This window comes from Mus pahari, chromosome 8 (assembly GCF_900095145.1).
Source record: "Mus pahari chromosome 8, PAHARI_EIJ_v1.1, whole genome shotgun sequence".
In the NCBI taxonomy this organism is placed as follows: Eukaryota; Metazoa; Chordata; class Mammalia; order Rodentia; family Muridae; genus Mus; species Mus pahari.
Window position 1 is genome coordinate 52,149,209 of NC_034597.1, and position 15,882 is coordinate 52,165,090.

Below are 15,882 nucleotides of genomic sequence, written 5' to 3' on the forward strand. Positions count from 1 at the left end.
AGGCTGTTGGACCTGATGCTATAACTAGAGCAGAGTGCACCCAAGGGCAGAGGAGCGGGGCTGTACGCGAAGCCTGGCGCTGCAGAGGTTCCGTGCCCTGGTTTATAGCCTCAGTGTCCCCATTACTAAAGTGACAGGGACACTGAATTAACACTGGCGTCAGATTGCAACCGTAGAACATTTTACAACACACAGCACATTTTGAGTGAATTTTTGATTTGTGATGCTTATTTGGAATCTCACATCCACATCTGACAATGAACAAAGGCACCGTGTATCACAGAACATGCTGTTTTATCTGGGTATGTGCTACTGTTACTATCATATCACTATCATCTGTCCTTCGCCCATCCATCCATCCACCCATCCATCCATCCACCCATCCATCCATCCATTCATCCATTTTGAGACCAGCTATCCTGGAACTCGCTATGTAAAGGAGGCTGATCTTGAGCGCTTGATCCTCCTGTCTTCAGACTAGGCAGTGTCTATGCAGAACTCTTTATGGGGCTGAGGAGGCCCACACCAAGCCCCTAGCACCAACCTTCTATGAGGAATGACTTTGTTTTAAGCCACATGCCTTCCGTAAGATTAATCTCTGGAAAACAAAATAAAATAAAATAAAATAAAGCTTCCATCATGAATTTTTCCCTCAGTGATCCACAACACTGGGTCTGTGGCATTATGGCATTCTCTGAAGCTGATATGCTTCTATCTCTTTAATTTAAAAAAAAAGAGAGAGAGAGAGAGAGCTAGGTAGGGGGAGCTGCGACTGCCACACTCTCCAGCCCCTGCACTGAATGCAGTGGCAGTCACGCTGGGACTTGTTTGTTGTTGGTACAAAAGGCACACAAAGGTCGGGCGACCAGGTTGATGATGACCACCGTGAGACTCTGAGGGTCCCTCGGACTAGTCTAGTCTAGGAACAGCTGTATCGGGCGTGGCGTCCTGCTGGAGCCGGGTGGCGAGGTCGCCGCTACAGCTGCTGCTGCTCCAGCCGTGGACCACTGTCCTCTGCATCTTCGCCCCCAGGGAAGACAGAGCAGCTCTGGCGTGTAGTGCCGCAGCGAATGGGTGAGGAGTTGCTACCTTGGCATCCTTGGGTGGGGTGGGTCCCGCTCTACCTCCTCAACCTTGTTCCAGAGGGGCTCTGACTGCAGGCTTTGTCTTTTTAATTTCCAATCCAAGCTGCAGAGAGTGGTCACAATGGGCCTGCTGCTGTTATGCAGAGTGGGGTCCTGACTATTGGTATTTATACAGTGGCATTCTCAGAATAGTTTATTACTTAATCTGCAGTCGCCCTAATTTTAATCTCATGTTCTTAACCAGCCAGTTCTCAGTTACCTTATTTAATAATACTCGAAAACCGTATGGCAAAACACATTCTCCTTATTTCATTTTATTCCAGGAAATAATTAAATTCTTAGAAAGAGTTCTGTAATTTTAGCAAAGTTCTCTCCCACTCTGCTGCCCTTTTTTGCTTGCCTGCGTTTTTCTTAAAACAAGGTCAGTGGGGAGTGTTGCCTTCGAGGCTGATATGCTGATAACTTTAGCTTTAATCTTATTCCCCGTGTCTCTGGAAACGGGGAAACCGGCTCTTCCATTTGAGCCAAAGACAGGATGGGGGTTGGTTCCGGGTGTCTTCCAAGCATAAGCTGCCACAAACCCATATTGATCCCTTTACTCCTGCACCGACCAGTACAGAAGTAATTCACGATCAGCCCCCATTTATTTGTCTTATGACGAATTTTAAAAGCACCCACTGGCAGCCAAGTAAGAACTAGGACGGTGTGAGAGTCTCACGCGCATGTCCCCTGAGGGTTGCGGAAGGCTAACCAGCTCTCTTTCCTTTGCCTTGACGGTTAGCCCCATTCTGTGTGGTCCCTTGTCTTCTTTATCCTTGGCTCTTGGCTTATGGCTGCCCAAGCTGCTCCCTCCCGTCCCCATGATCCTTAAGACTCTGCCTAAGTCCCTTTCAAAGGAAGCAAGCTAGCTTACACCATCTTCCCCCGCCCCTGCTGCTGTGCTCATCCTATGAGAACAGCGGTAAGAGCTGTTGACCGATGTTTCCCTCAGAAGAAAAACTCAGTCACAGCTTTTGAAGAACAATGACAGTTTACAGGAGTCCTTTGCTTTATGCTGGATTGGCCCTAGGCAGTCCTGTGCTCAAATGTCAGCTCAACTGGACCTTCCTGCCACAGCCCCCTAGAAGTCACTAACCATCTGTGCCTCAGTTTCTCTTCTGTCCAAGACACTGATAGTCATTGCTCACATGATGGTGGTATCATTGAGACATCAAATGTTTGTGAAGCTAGCTAGCTTGGACTAGGCAGTGTGTTGCTAATGAGTATTTGATTCATTTGCATCCCATCCATCCATCCATCCATCCATCCATCCATCCATCCATCCATTTGTCCATCCATCCACACATACATCTACTCACTCAATCTATGAAACACACCAAAATAGCTTCACTTATTAGTTTTCCCTCAAACAAATTGAATTTATAAATGTACTTTTGTCTGGGTGCCTCTTAAGCAGCCCTTGCTTTGGGCTAAATGTTCTTCACTGTTTCCCCAAGCTGTTCTTATACCTTTAGCCTATGAAAGCAGAGCTAGAACTTCCTGGCTGCCATAGGGCTGTTCTCTGAGGGGAAGGAAGGCTGATTCCTCTTGCATACCTTCCCCTAAACACATCATGGTAGCAGTAACAATGACTATACTGACCATGTCCCTCAGGAGTCCAAGTCAGGACAGTTAAATGTGCTCAAATGTGCCAAATTGGAAATCAGAGCAAGTCCCATTACTATTTTGATCTTGGCCAGCCAGGCGGCCCACTCACTCCTTATAAGACATTGCCAATCCTGTGACTATTTTTAATCTCTACTTTGTCTTTCTCCTTTCTCTTTGTTATTTTTCCTTAAACTCTACACTTAACATGTACTGGACTTCAGTGTCTATGATGGAGATGTTGTATCCTTCCCAGAGGGAGAAGGAAACCAGAGAAACTGGAAAAGGCACTGGATTGGGAACCAGAAAAATGTGACTTTAGCTCTGTTGGCTTTTCTTTGTGCATAACAGAAAACCATTTATCCTCATAGCTAAGATAAGAGGTTAGGGGAGAGACTCTTTAACTTTCCTTAGAGTCCTGAGTATAAGATCTCGACAGCTTTCTTTGGACTCTGCTCACTGCCTCAGAAATATTCAATCAAAAAATACTTTTCACTCGTGTGGTCCAGATTAGAAATGATTCAATAGCCCCGTTCTGTAGGTTACAAGATGCAAGATTAAGGGAGTAGAAGCTCAGTGTATTCTTATTTGAAAAAGGAGAGGTCTACTCAGTGTAGCTTTTCTTGAAGATCGACGTGTTCTCAGACCCCAAACCCCAAGTTCTGGTTCTTGCTGTCGTGGTCTTCCCACTGCACTTTGGATTTCGGGTGACTGGAAGTCTGAGAGCTCACGCAGATCGACCATTTTGTGCAGAGCCATCCTTAGTTCTTTTATGGCAATGTAGCAGCTGGACAGATGTTTGTTTTTAAAACCCTGCTTCTGCTCGTATTGTGTGTCTCTTACCTAGGCCAGAAGACAAAGGCTCTGCAGTCCATAGCCTTTCACTTCTTCCAAAAAGATAAAAGCTTGAAGTCAGCCAGGCACCTAGTGAGTGGCAGTTTAAATTTCATGCGCATCTTTATTTCATTAAACTGCTGAGCACTGGAAAGGAGCGCACATGTGAATACTATAGGTCTCTGGGATTTGTGGGCATTTCTATACAATAGCAGGTTCAGCGTTTCTCCTTGTTTAACACGACGATACATTTAACTGTTAGAAATCCCCAGTAAGACAAAGGGAATATTGGATAAAATGCACACATACTAAACTATTATTCACTGTCTGGAATTGACACTTAATAGTATACATATATTTATAACTTTTATTTTCTAACTCTTACAAACCCACCAGAAGCAAACATTTAACTGTTGGATTAAACAATAGCTAATCTGCTTTGCACCTAAAGATATTAAATTGTTATGTTTTGAAGCTCGGTGTGTAAATTTTATTCAGTCTATGTCGGCTTCCTATCAAACCCACCCTCACCCCACCCCCACACACTTATTTTTCTTTATCAGTGTTTTTGTTAAGTGCTTGTGCTGGGTGACTGCTTTAGAAAAACTCTAGTCCTGGAGAAACATAGTTGTTCAACTCATCATTAAATTCCTCAGAGACACATCTAAGAATGAGAAAAGGACAGCCCAAGACTCTGAATAGACTTATTCTGAGACAGACTTGGGTTAGAAAGGCAGATTCTCATCATAATGATTCTGACATTTAACCCCTTGGAGCTTACAGCTTCCTGCTTTTGAAGCGAGACTGAGAACAGAACAGCATCCTCACTGCAGTGACCAGGTAACCAGCACATAAACCCTGGCATGGTGACGTGGGTGACGCGGGGTAGGCTTCTCCAGCGAGGTAGCTTTTTAAAACAGTGAGCGAATTCTTGTGTCTTCTAAAAACTATATGATATGCATCAACTCTTGCCAAATTTAGGAGAGTTTAGCCATATTTATTTTAACGTTATTTTTAGCAGCTTTACCAAGATATTATCCACATGCCATACAGTTTGCTTGTATGTTATGTTTATAAATTTTTATCTGTGAACATAGGCAGGGCTTTTTGTTTGTTTTGTTTTTTGTTTGTTTGTTTGTTTGTTTTTGCCAGTGTAAGACCCTGCCTACCACAGTCATCTCTCTGTATCACAGAATCAACTTGAACTTGATTCAAGGTATAAACCTAGGTGTTTGTTCTTATGATCTGGGAATGAGAGTTTATGCACACTGGTGAAATTTGTACACCAGGTTGCTAAATTGTTCACACTGTTGAGTGCCTCCTGTACCTGTGATCAAGAGCCTGAAACAGAGCCGAAGAGGAGTCAGACAGCTTTGAGGAATTGATAGCCAAAGAAACGAGAAAGGCCTGGGCCACACAAAGGGCTTCAGAACACCAGGGGAGTCACATAGGTGTTTTCGTGGCTGTTCCGTGGAAATCTCTATGTGCTTATGTATACATTAAGTACATTTCACCTTTAGCTTCTCGTGGTGGTGGTGGCGGTGTAAATACATTTTATTTCTGCATCCAATTGCCCAGGTAGATGAGGCCAAATCTGGCTGTGGTGACCACGACCTGTCCTCCAGCATACAGCCCACAGTACTGACCCTGGTGACACAGGCAGGGCCTAACTGTGCTAGATCTTGCTCTGTTGATTCACAGGGTGAATTCATCTGACTTTTCCATTTTGCAAAAATTCTGTTTCAACCTGATCCTCTTTGCTGACTCATGCTTTGCTCCACTGGTAGATCAGTGGAGACTGAGGGCTAGAAGTCTGTCTGCCTTTGGCTTCTTCCTACTGCACGGAAACCATTCAAAGGTACCGTGCCCAGCAGCGTTTACTGCTTGAGAATTTGTTTGGCAGTTTGGATTTTTGTTTAATTTACAGATAAATGTGTATCCTGCTCTCAGGAGAGGGGCAGGTGGAGTGCTATGCCTATTTGCTATAAATGTCCTAACTGACTGTTTCTGGGGACACGGAGGCTATTTCGATAGGTTAAGCTGCAGAGACCTGTGGCTGCCCAGAAGCACTGCAGCATTGTGCTGGCATCCCACCCAAGTCCCCTCCATACAGCCTTTGCTTCACTGGGTCTCAAGTGTTTCAAGTCTATTCAAGAGGCTCTGCAATGTAACAGAAACCCTATATAGGATGAAGCAATAAGGTGGCTCTAGTTATGTTTCTATGCCAATCCCTGTCTCGTTTCCTTGGTAACGGCCAGGTGTCTGTGGTGTAGCATCTAGGAGGTTGGTTTGACCTAGCTGACCTCGCTGCTTCAGTTCACTTTATTGCAGCCTAGACCCCTTTTGTCTTCTCCCCTCTGCACACCGCTTACCTCTACTGACGCACTCTACCTTCCTTGCCTGACACCCGGACCCCTGGCTGTTTGTTTCAAACGGCGTAATTCACAGACACTTTTGCATCAGTTAGTGAATGAAACTGGCATGTCTTTCTTCCTACATCCCCAAATGAAGCCACATAGTGCCAAACCTTGCTGTGACGCTCAGGTTGCCAAAATAGGGTATTTTTGCTGAGAGGGCACCAAGGGCGCGCGCGCCACAGACACGATGCTAATGTCAACAGTGGACAGAAACTCCAGATTTCGGAGTCAAATGAATGACCGATTCAGCAGCTGGCCGGGAGGAGTGTCCATCCTCATTCCCTTGCAGACACCGCAGGGCACCCCATTGTTTACGCCCGAAGGAAGTGTGTGAATTGGTGGACCGAAAACATCCCATGCCATTTCATAGGTACATGGGATGCAGTGCACACAAGCACTGACAGCGCCATCTAGAAGTTTCACCGACTGCCCACACTGTGAGAAGTGCCTTTAGACACAGTTCAATAGTTTTTTATGGAGACATTGTTCCTGGACGGCAGGCACGTGGCCATGTTTATAGATGTTGAAACTTAGGCACAAAGAGATTGCAGAATTGGCAAATGGTGAGAAGGCTCCAGAAAGTTGTATGATGCTTTGTTCTTTCCCAAACGGTGGGAACCAGCAGCTTCCCTCGCCCTTGAGCGTTAGAGGCCATCTGAATGTCTTGGTGTTCCCGGAGAACCGGCAGGCTCTTCTGTGACGGATCTCTGGTGCGCTGGCCCAGTTTTCGTTCTCAGCGTTGGGTCTAACTTCCCACTTCCTTATGATCAGTTCTCACAGTTTGTCAACTTCAGTAGTGTCTTTCTAGAACCAACTCTGCCCCCCTCTCATTATTTTCCCATCTTCACTCATATTTCCGATGGGGTTAATCCTATGACCTTATTTCTCAGCTCTGGAAATTAACACATAATCTAGTCTTCAACCATTCTTCCTTCTGAATGAAGTCATCGAAGATGATACTTTCCTCATAAATGTCCTGCTCCCAATCCTAATAAAGAGCTCTCAGGCGAGGAGTGTCGTCCGAGGACACGTGTATCCAGTCCGAATCTGTAGGTCTGTGTGCTTTCATTTTAGCTTTAGGTGGTCTCTGTTTGTACCATCTGTTACTGCATTTATGTATAAAGGGATGGATTGTTTCCATTCACAATACATTTGTTGGAGCTGAGAGTGTTTTATACTATCTGTTGCTACTAAAACATCACAGCCTGGGTAAATTATAAAGAAAAGAGGTTTATTGAGCATCACAGATCTGGTTGAAGGTCAAGTGGCACTTTTGGTGTGTCCTTGATGCTTCTTGCTGGCAGAGTCCCCAGGCTGAGCAGGCCATCATGTGGCAGGAACAAGGAGTGTGCTGCTCTCGGTCTCTTCTGATAAAAGCTCTAGCAGTCAATCGTGAACACATCACTCTTGCCCTATACCACATGAGCTTCCAAAAGCCCCTCTGAGCTCACAGCTGCGTTAAGTTTGTGCCTTCCACGGGCTTTGCAGTAGGGATGAAATTTCAGCATGTGTTATAAATCTGCATCTGCTCTATTCTGTGGTTGCTTTTAATATACACATTTAAGAACAAACCCATTTATATTTAAGGAAAAAAAAAAACCTTCACTGTTTCCCTGCTAGCTTTAGAAAACTACACCGATTGGCTTTGATGAATGCCAATCAAAACGTCCTGTGAAAAATTAAACTACACCAAGTCACTGAGAAATTGTCTTCAGGGATGGGTCTGCAGTAGCATTTGGTGATTAATCTGCTCTAATCTCCCCAGTAGCAATGGTGGGAGTTCCTCATTACCTGCCCCAGTGCTCTGGATTCCTGAATGAAAGACACACACACACACACACACACACACACACACACACACACACACACACACAGAGCCTTATATTTAATATGCCTTAATGAGCTCAATGACTGGGTCACTCCCAGTCCACATTCACATACTCAACTTCACATTGCTAATGTCTCTCCTCCAATACTCCTGACTTATTACTTACTAATCTATATTCCATCTTTGCTACCCCAGACCCAGTTTGGGGAGCCCTGGGGTCACTCTTCCCCAGCTCTTACATGATTGGTATGCCTCTCTTCCTGCAGCTCTCAAGCCTGGATCTTATTCCTTCCCTGGCATGGAGTTTCTCTGTTTTCTCTCTCTCCTGAGTTCCTTGTCCAGGAACCTTTAAGTCACACCCCTGTTTCCCTGCCCAGACACTGACTGTTGGCAACTTTATTTACCAATAAAAGCCAGCTGGGAACAGGGACCCTCGGCATCTTACCTGAAGATGTTCCTGTGCAATTTGGGGAACCAAATGAACACAAGTTGCATTAGAACCAACCCACAGCAGTCTACTCTGAATTCTGAGCTCTCTTTCTAGATGTTATTGATCATCCAGAAACGATGACTCACTAGAGCTTGAATGGTTACTCCTGCCGACACGTCACCCAGTGAAGCGTGGGCAGCTTGGGGTGTAGCTGAGCATGTGTGAGGCCCTGGGTTCCATCATCAGCATCACCACAATACATAAACGCATGAGGACAATGGACACACAGATGGAACTGAATCTCCAGGCCCTCAGGCCTTTTCCTTCCTCCTGGAATGTGTTTAAACAAAATCACTTATTTTCCAAATTTCCTTAACACGTTACCAATCCCACCTCCCTTCAAACAGCTCTCACATGTGATCATGTCTAAGAAAACTTAGAAATTATAATGTATTTTGTAACCATTATATTATAAGTGAATAAATAGAAAATTCAGTCTCCTGACTTATCATCATTGCAAAAGCTTGTCATTCTCCCGTTTTATTTCTTAAAAGTCGAGGCTGCTTCAAAGACTAGTGGTTTTTAAAAATCTTCCAACAGGCACACTTTCTATCTCTAGGAGTTTGGTGTGTGTGTGTGTGTGTGTGTGTATGCACACATAGTATGTGCCTGTGTGTATACTATATGTAGCTTCCCACAAATCTCTTCACGGGTTCTGGGTATCCAAACTCCAGGCCTCATACTTGGACAACGGGTCCTTGACTCACTGAGGCTTCATACTTGGACAACGGGTCCTTGACTCACTGAGCTGACTTCCAACCTTAATATTTGTCTTTCAAACATGAGATTTTTGTCTGTGTTAGCTTGAGGTCTGGATTTTAGGAATGTTTTCTGGGACTGGAATGGCTGCATAAGGGGAGGTGTGACACAGATCCTGCCCCTGGAGCATCCCCAGGCTGTTGTCCCCTGGTCCCCGCCCATGTGCTGATGGTTGCTGTTGCCCTGAAGCTGATTTGCTGTCTTTACTACTCTATTTTCAATCTCTTTCTGGGGAATACACTTCACCATCCCTCAGAGCTAATCATGCCACAATGAATGAAACAGGTGAGGATCTTGGGAATGAGGAATGGAGGTGGTCATGAGGCTGTGGAAGACGATGAGCAGGCCTTCTCCTCGGCCTTCAGGGCCATGGGAAAGGATCCAGCCAACATAAACACAAGGTCATAAAAGCCTACATGGTCCTTTGTAGAAAAAGCTCTTTGCCAGAATCTTGAATGTATGATCATGAGAAGATGCATGTGCCCTCTGGTACAATGACTGCTGCCTTAATTAGCCAGGGTGAACATGGGGACATTGAAGATAGAGAGTTAAAGTGGTCTCAAGAAGAAAAGGCATGATTAGAAAACATGAGAATCTATAAAATAGAAATGAATGATAGATGGGCTTATTTTATAGGAGAAAGGCTTGCATCTGATCTAGATCCCCTTCTAGGATTAGAAGGAGAGTATACAAGGTGATGGAATTGCTAGGATGAGGAAACAAAGATTAGAGAATAAAAAGATGGTGTATAAGTATATAAAAAGTTAATACTTTGTTCTCGATACTTGAAGAGTTGGAGATGCTAATGTCTGGAGAGATAGTAGAGAAAGCTAACCATTTTACTTACATAAATTTTAAAACTTTGTTAGGAATGATTTTAATTTTAGTAGTCTGTCATCTTTCTGTTTTTTACTTGAAAATAGTTACTAATGACTGCTGTCTGCTATAGTCAGAAACCACAAGAGCTATGCCCAGCCACCTGTGAGTAATAAGCTGTGTAAAACCTTTAAGGAAATGTGCTTTCGATTTGTGTTTAGTGACTGTCCTAAGGTAGCGGGGGTTGGGGCAATTGATCCATAGACTCATAGAATTTATGTCAGTTTAAGGATGGAGGAGCTAGAGAAAGTACCCAAGGAGCTGAAGGGGTCTGCAACCCTATAGGTGGAACAACAATATGAACTAATCAGTACCCCCAGAGCTTGTGTTTCTAGCTGTATATGTAGCAGAAGATGGCCTAGTCGGCCATCATTGGGAAGAGAGGCCCCTAGGTCTTGCAAACTTTATGTGCCCCAGTACAGGGGAACGCCAGGGCCAAGAAGTGGGAGTGGGTGGGTAGGGGAGCAGGGTGGGGGAGGGTATAGGGGACTTTTGGGATAACATTCGAAACGTAAATGAAGAAAATATCTAATAAAAAAATTTTAAAAATTAACAATGATCAAAGCCTTGATGATTTAACTTTAAAAAATAGAAGACCAGGTTCAGGATGATGTGAATCCTTAGGGAACAGAGAGCTCCTGAAATGACAGCTTGCATCCAGTACTGACTCTGAGCCATTATCAGCTCTGCTCCCTTCCTGCCCTTCTCTGGACCCTCTCATGCTGAGGTTGGACCAGCAACTATTGTTTCTCCAAGAAGGTATAATGTGTGGGAAGTAGGATTTACAGTAGGAAGAAATCAGGGAAACAGAGCTCATGTGGTAGGTGGATAGATAACGTTTATTATTTCAGAGGCCTCCATATCCAGTAACACAAGTGTGTTTGTTGACGTGTGTTTTGATGGGATGCTGGGGACAGAGAGAAATGTCATGCTGGTTGGCAGAGGTGCAGCACAATGATACTTTATATTTAATAGGTCACTCAAGCTAAGGACCTGGCTGTCTTCTGTGCGGACTGCATTCTTGGCACACACATTATTCTTTTCTTTACCATGTTTTTTCTTTCAGGGTCCTTGAGGTAAAGGCAAGATGCCAGTGGCTCCAGACCTGGGAGAAGTGTTCTCAACAGCAAGCGTCTTATAGCTCCTGAGATGAGGGTGGGCAGTGCCCTACCCAAGCAACTCCGCAGCATCTGCAGTTCCAACAAGGACCACAGAAGAACCAGTGAGGAGGAGACGTTAAGGTTGCTTCTGGGAAAAGCTGAAAACTCCCAGCCAGCGGATACTGGTTTGCTTTAAAAAGGCAACCTTATCAGGTCAGAGTAGCATACAGAACACAGGAACAAAACACAATGTTTTCTGATGTCAGATGACGACGGATGCCGGGGAAGACTGGCTTTTCACCAGCCAGGAAGAGCTTTGCTCAGAGTGCACATTGACAAGAAACACGGGAAACACAAAGAAGCCTTAAGCAGAAGGAAGCAGGCGCTGTCTATGGTCTTCAGTGACTGCTCCGGTGACCATGGAGACCGAGGAGACGAGGTGGATAGTTACCGTTTTAAATGGAATTTACTCATTTATTTATGTGTGTGTGCACTTGTGAGTGTGGAGAGCAAGAGACTAGTTTCAGAAGTCTTTCTCTCTCCCATGTGGGTTCCAGGAAGCACATTCATGCTATCAGCTTGGTAGAGGGTAAAGGGTGCCTTTGTTCTCTGAGCCACCTTGCTGCCCCACGGTTGCTGTTTTATAAGAGTGTATTCCTGATCTTAGAAGCTTAGGACTTACTTATTGCTGTTGAAATTTATATGGGCCCTTCTTCGTTTTGAATGTTTTAAATTGAAGTAGAATTACATCACTTTTCCCCTCCTTTCTCTCCTCCAGACCCTTCCAGCTACCCTCCCTCAACCCCTCCCATGTCCTTCTCCTCATGGTAATAGTTTCTTTTCTTTAATGATTATTGTTACGTGTGAGTGTGTGTGTGTGTGTGTGTGTGTGTGTGTGTGTGTGTGTGTGAGAGAGAGAGAGAGAGAGAGAGAGAGAGAGAGAGAGAGAGAGAGAGNGAGAGAGAGAGAGAGAGAGAGAGAGAGAGAGAGAGAGAGAGAGAGAGAGAGAAAATACATAAAAATGTGCTTTTCCCCTAGTCATATAGCATATATACTCTTTGGTTTCTTTGGGTCTGTTTCTTGGGGATTTTTTGAGACACATTTCTCTGTGTAGCCTGGCTGTCCTGGCACTTGCTCTGTAGACCAGGCTGAACCCAAACTCAGAAATCTGCCTGCTCTTCCTCCTGAGTGCTGGGATTTAAGGCATGTGATAACTGGATCAGAGTGTCACTTGTATTTGAATGGTGTACTAAAGTGAGATGTTCAAAAATGGAATTTTTAGTACCATAAAAACAAGGAAGGCTTCATATCTTAGCCAAATGATATCAGCAGGTTAAAAGATTTTTCAATTTTTATTTTCCAAACTTGAAATGCTAAATAATAATAATAATAATAATAATAATAATAATAATAATAGTGATTATTATTATTGATGTATTTATTTTTGGTTTTTTTGAGATAGGGTTTCTCTGTGTAGCCCTGGCAGTCTTGGAACTCACTCTGTAGACCAGGCTGGCCTCGAACTCAGAAATCTGCCTGCCTCTGCCTCACAAGTGCTGGGATTAAAGGCATGTGCCACCACTGCCAGACTTGAATTATTTTTTTTAAAGCAAACAACCTAGTTCTTCTATACTAGTTTTTGGAAACTGCACATTAAATAGCACTGTTACTTTTGGGGGTGTAGCTGCTCCCTAGCACTGTAAGGAGTATTTCTGAGACTGATTCTTCCTTTGCACTCCAGCCTGACTTTGAGCTTGTTCCCTCCCGCAGTGCTGGGATTATGTGTTGAGCCATCACATTTAATTATTCTTACAGTGCATGAATGCACATGGGTGTCATCAAACAGCTGGCATAGTCAATTGTCTTCTGTATTGGCAACAACTATGAAAAGTAACCTGAAATTAAGCCCTTTATTATTACTGATGCTGTTGTTAAACACGAGAGGCATGTCTGCAGCATCCTGTAGATTAACAACAAACAACAAAAACGTTCTCAAGTACTTCCGTAGTGGTACCCACTCCCTTAATTTTAGAAGTAGATACTACAAATAAAAAGTGAACACCTTTGTTTAACTCAACAGTTGGCCCATTTGTTTTAAGAAATTTCATTTGCAGTAATTTTATACAACCACTCTCTGGTCCTGACACTAACTTTATCAATTGTCAGGATGAAGCCTGTAGTTTCTTCTGCCATTACTATCACGGTTGGTAAATTCTATTTATATCTATATTATATCTGTATATTTGTAAAAGAAAATATGAATTAAATTTAAGTGTACCTTTTCTGAGGATGGCATTATATGGGCTGTAGGTACTTTTGAATTCTTACTTTACTAAATGTAACTGGCAACACACACATGCAGGTGAGCACATACATATGTCTACACACACAATAGTACATCCACTGACAGCTTCACTCAGCCTGCTGGCTGTAGATCCCCCCATGTCTCTGCTGGTGTTCAGGCTTGAGCTGAACTGAATGAATACTAACAGAGGCTGTAGGGAAATTTACTAAGAAGAGACATGGGTGGAAGGAAGGACGATTCTTGCTAAACTGGATCTGACAGAATGACCACATGGTTTGGGTGACACGGGTGGATTCTAAGTGGATTTAGTGGGATGCTTGCTGCAGCTGGGCCAGGCAGGCTGGAGAAAGGAACAGGTTGAATAGAGGAAGAAGAGATGGACTGGAATTTAGTTAAAGAGAGTCTTGTCATCTCTCCTCTTATTCAAAGAACTATGAGACAGCCATCTCCAAATCTATTCCTCTTTCCATCTTCATGTTCATTGAGGACCAGTGAAAGCGTCTGTCGAGACTCCAAGGATCAAGAAGTTAGGCATTTAGTGAAGGAATTTCTATGTACATCAAAAGAAAGACAAAGCCCTTTGGGATAAATTATAAAACTATTTTTTTGAGTATAGAGGGTGGCAGTTGAAATTTCTAGATGAGTTAGAAGCTTCTTCAGTTGATGGAGTCAGGGCACCATGGATCCTGTGGACTTCCTGTTCAAATGTCTCTAGAGATGGAGTGGACACCAGTGCCAGTCACAGTCCCTGCCTGGAGCAGAGGGCAGGGATGTAGGAGGAGGCTGAGGGACTGAGTGGTTTTTCAGGAATAATCAGCGCACATGAGCAACTATGAGGCAGGAGACTTGGGCTGCTGTGGTTAAAGAGCGGAGATCACATAACAAGAGGATGATGTGATTTCTGTAGATCCTAAGATTTGCAAATAAGAACCAGAATTGCGATAAATAGCATGATGCCAGGATGTGTCATGGAAAAGCAATCCTCTAGGTGTATGGCAGAACTTCTGTAGTAGTTGTAAAATCAGTATTACCTCCCTGGATGAACATAGTCTAGAGAAAGGTAGGAGTTTTAGAAGATTTGGTACTGTGTTCTACTCTATTCAACATGCTAAATAAACCCTTATTAGTCTTTTAATAATGACTTTATTAGTCATTAAAATAATTGTATTAGTCTTATAATAATGAACACTCATTTCATTAGGCAGAGAACAAATTTGGAGGATTGCTCTGCCTCCTGGAAAATCTCAAGGTCAATTTGAGATCTAGATTCATTTAGAATCTAATTTGAAGAAGACAAAAAAAAAAAATAAAAGAATCAAAAGGTTTGAACATTTGATTAAATGGGATCTTAGTTTACTGTAATGAAAATTCTTACCTGCCTACTGAACCAAAACAACAAAGATTCAAAAGGAGAAAACAGTTATATACAAAAATCAACCAACCAAACAAACTCCAGAGGCTGGAGATAAGGCTCAGCGCTTAAGAGCTCATGCTTTTCTTTCAGAAGACCTGAGTTCCGTTCCCAGCATCCAAGTAGTGACTAACCATCACTTCTAACTCCAGGTCCAGTTGTGAGCTGTCCAATGGGGCTGCTGGGAACAGAACTCAGGTCGCCTGAAAGAGCAGTGCATGCTCTTTACTGCTGGTCCATCTCTTCAGCCTCAAATTATAACATTTAACAACTGATAATCCTTTTATTGTGTGCATGTGCATGCATGTATGTTTTTTTGTGTGTGTATACATGCGTGAGCACATGCATGTGGAGGCTAGAAGTGAACCGCAGTCATTACTCTTCTTTTGAGACATGGTCTCTCATTGGTCCAGCATGTGCTGAGTAGGCAGTGCTGGCTTCCCATCATGCACTGGGGACTCAGATCTGGGATTATAGATGGGCACTGCTATGTCTAACTTTTTACATGGGTTCTGAAAATCAAACTCAGGTCCTTATGTTTGCATGGCAAGCACCTTGTAGACTGAGCTAGTAGTCACAGCTTCCTGGTAAGCCTTTATTATGTATTTTAACAAAATAGGACATACACATTGTGAGTTGCCTGCTATTAGCCAGCATTGTAGAGAATCTTTTCAGATTTTCTTTCTTCTGATACTATCTCTCAGTTTTTATAAGCATGCTGATTTGTGGTACAAGGTTTCATATTTCTCAATAGACTAAGATATAGCTGGCATCTCTATATAAAAATAAGCCAATGCCATATAAACCTGTAGGTAGTAATTAGTGTGTCAGCAATGTGTTTTATTTAGAGATTACATAGCATAACTCTAAGGTTGCAAGTTCCAAAGAGATTTTGGAACCTTTTCAGCAGGCATGTTATAACATTAAGAAGCCAAGCTACCATCTCAAGTAACTACCCTGCTAGCTGTATACAGCATATGTATGTCAGACAAATATTAAGAAAGAGAAAGGGGGAAAAATGCATAAAACCTGAAAATGACAAATACATCAACTTTGGTTTGTTTCTTTGCTGTTCTGGATGTCTGTGTAGTTACCTGGTATCCAGCAATTCATCTTTTACTTAAACATCTAGT

At 43.3% G+C, this 15,882-nt stretch overlaps 1 protein-coding gene across 3 annotated transcripts in view; it reads left to right on the forward strand.

Moving 5' to 3' along the window:
- Nucleotides 1–778: 778 nt before the first annotated feature.
- Sacs (sacsin molecular chaperone) overlaps nucleotides 779–15,882 on the forward strand; it is a 78,286-nt gene continuing 63,182 nt past the window's right edge. For 2 of the 3 annotated variants that reach the window (XM_029541297.1, XM_029541301.1), the window contains exons 1-2: nucleotides 818–1,074; nucleotides 11,000–11,472. In XM_029541297.1, coding sequence (XP_029397157.1) covers nucleotides 11,453–11,472 — 20 coding nt within the window. In that variant the 5' untranslated portion in view covers nucleotides 818–1,074; nucleotides 11,000–11,452. Of the gene's footprint in view, nucleotides 1,075–10,999; nucleotides 11,473–15,882 lie in introns of all 3 variants that reach the window. The other variant, XM_029541299.1, reaches the window with a different exon arrangement.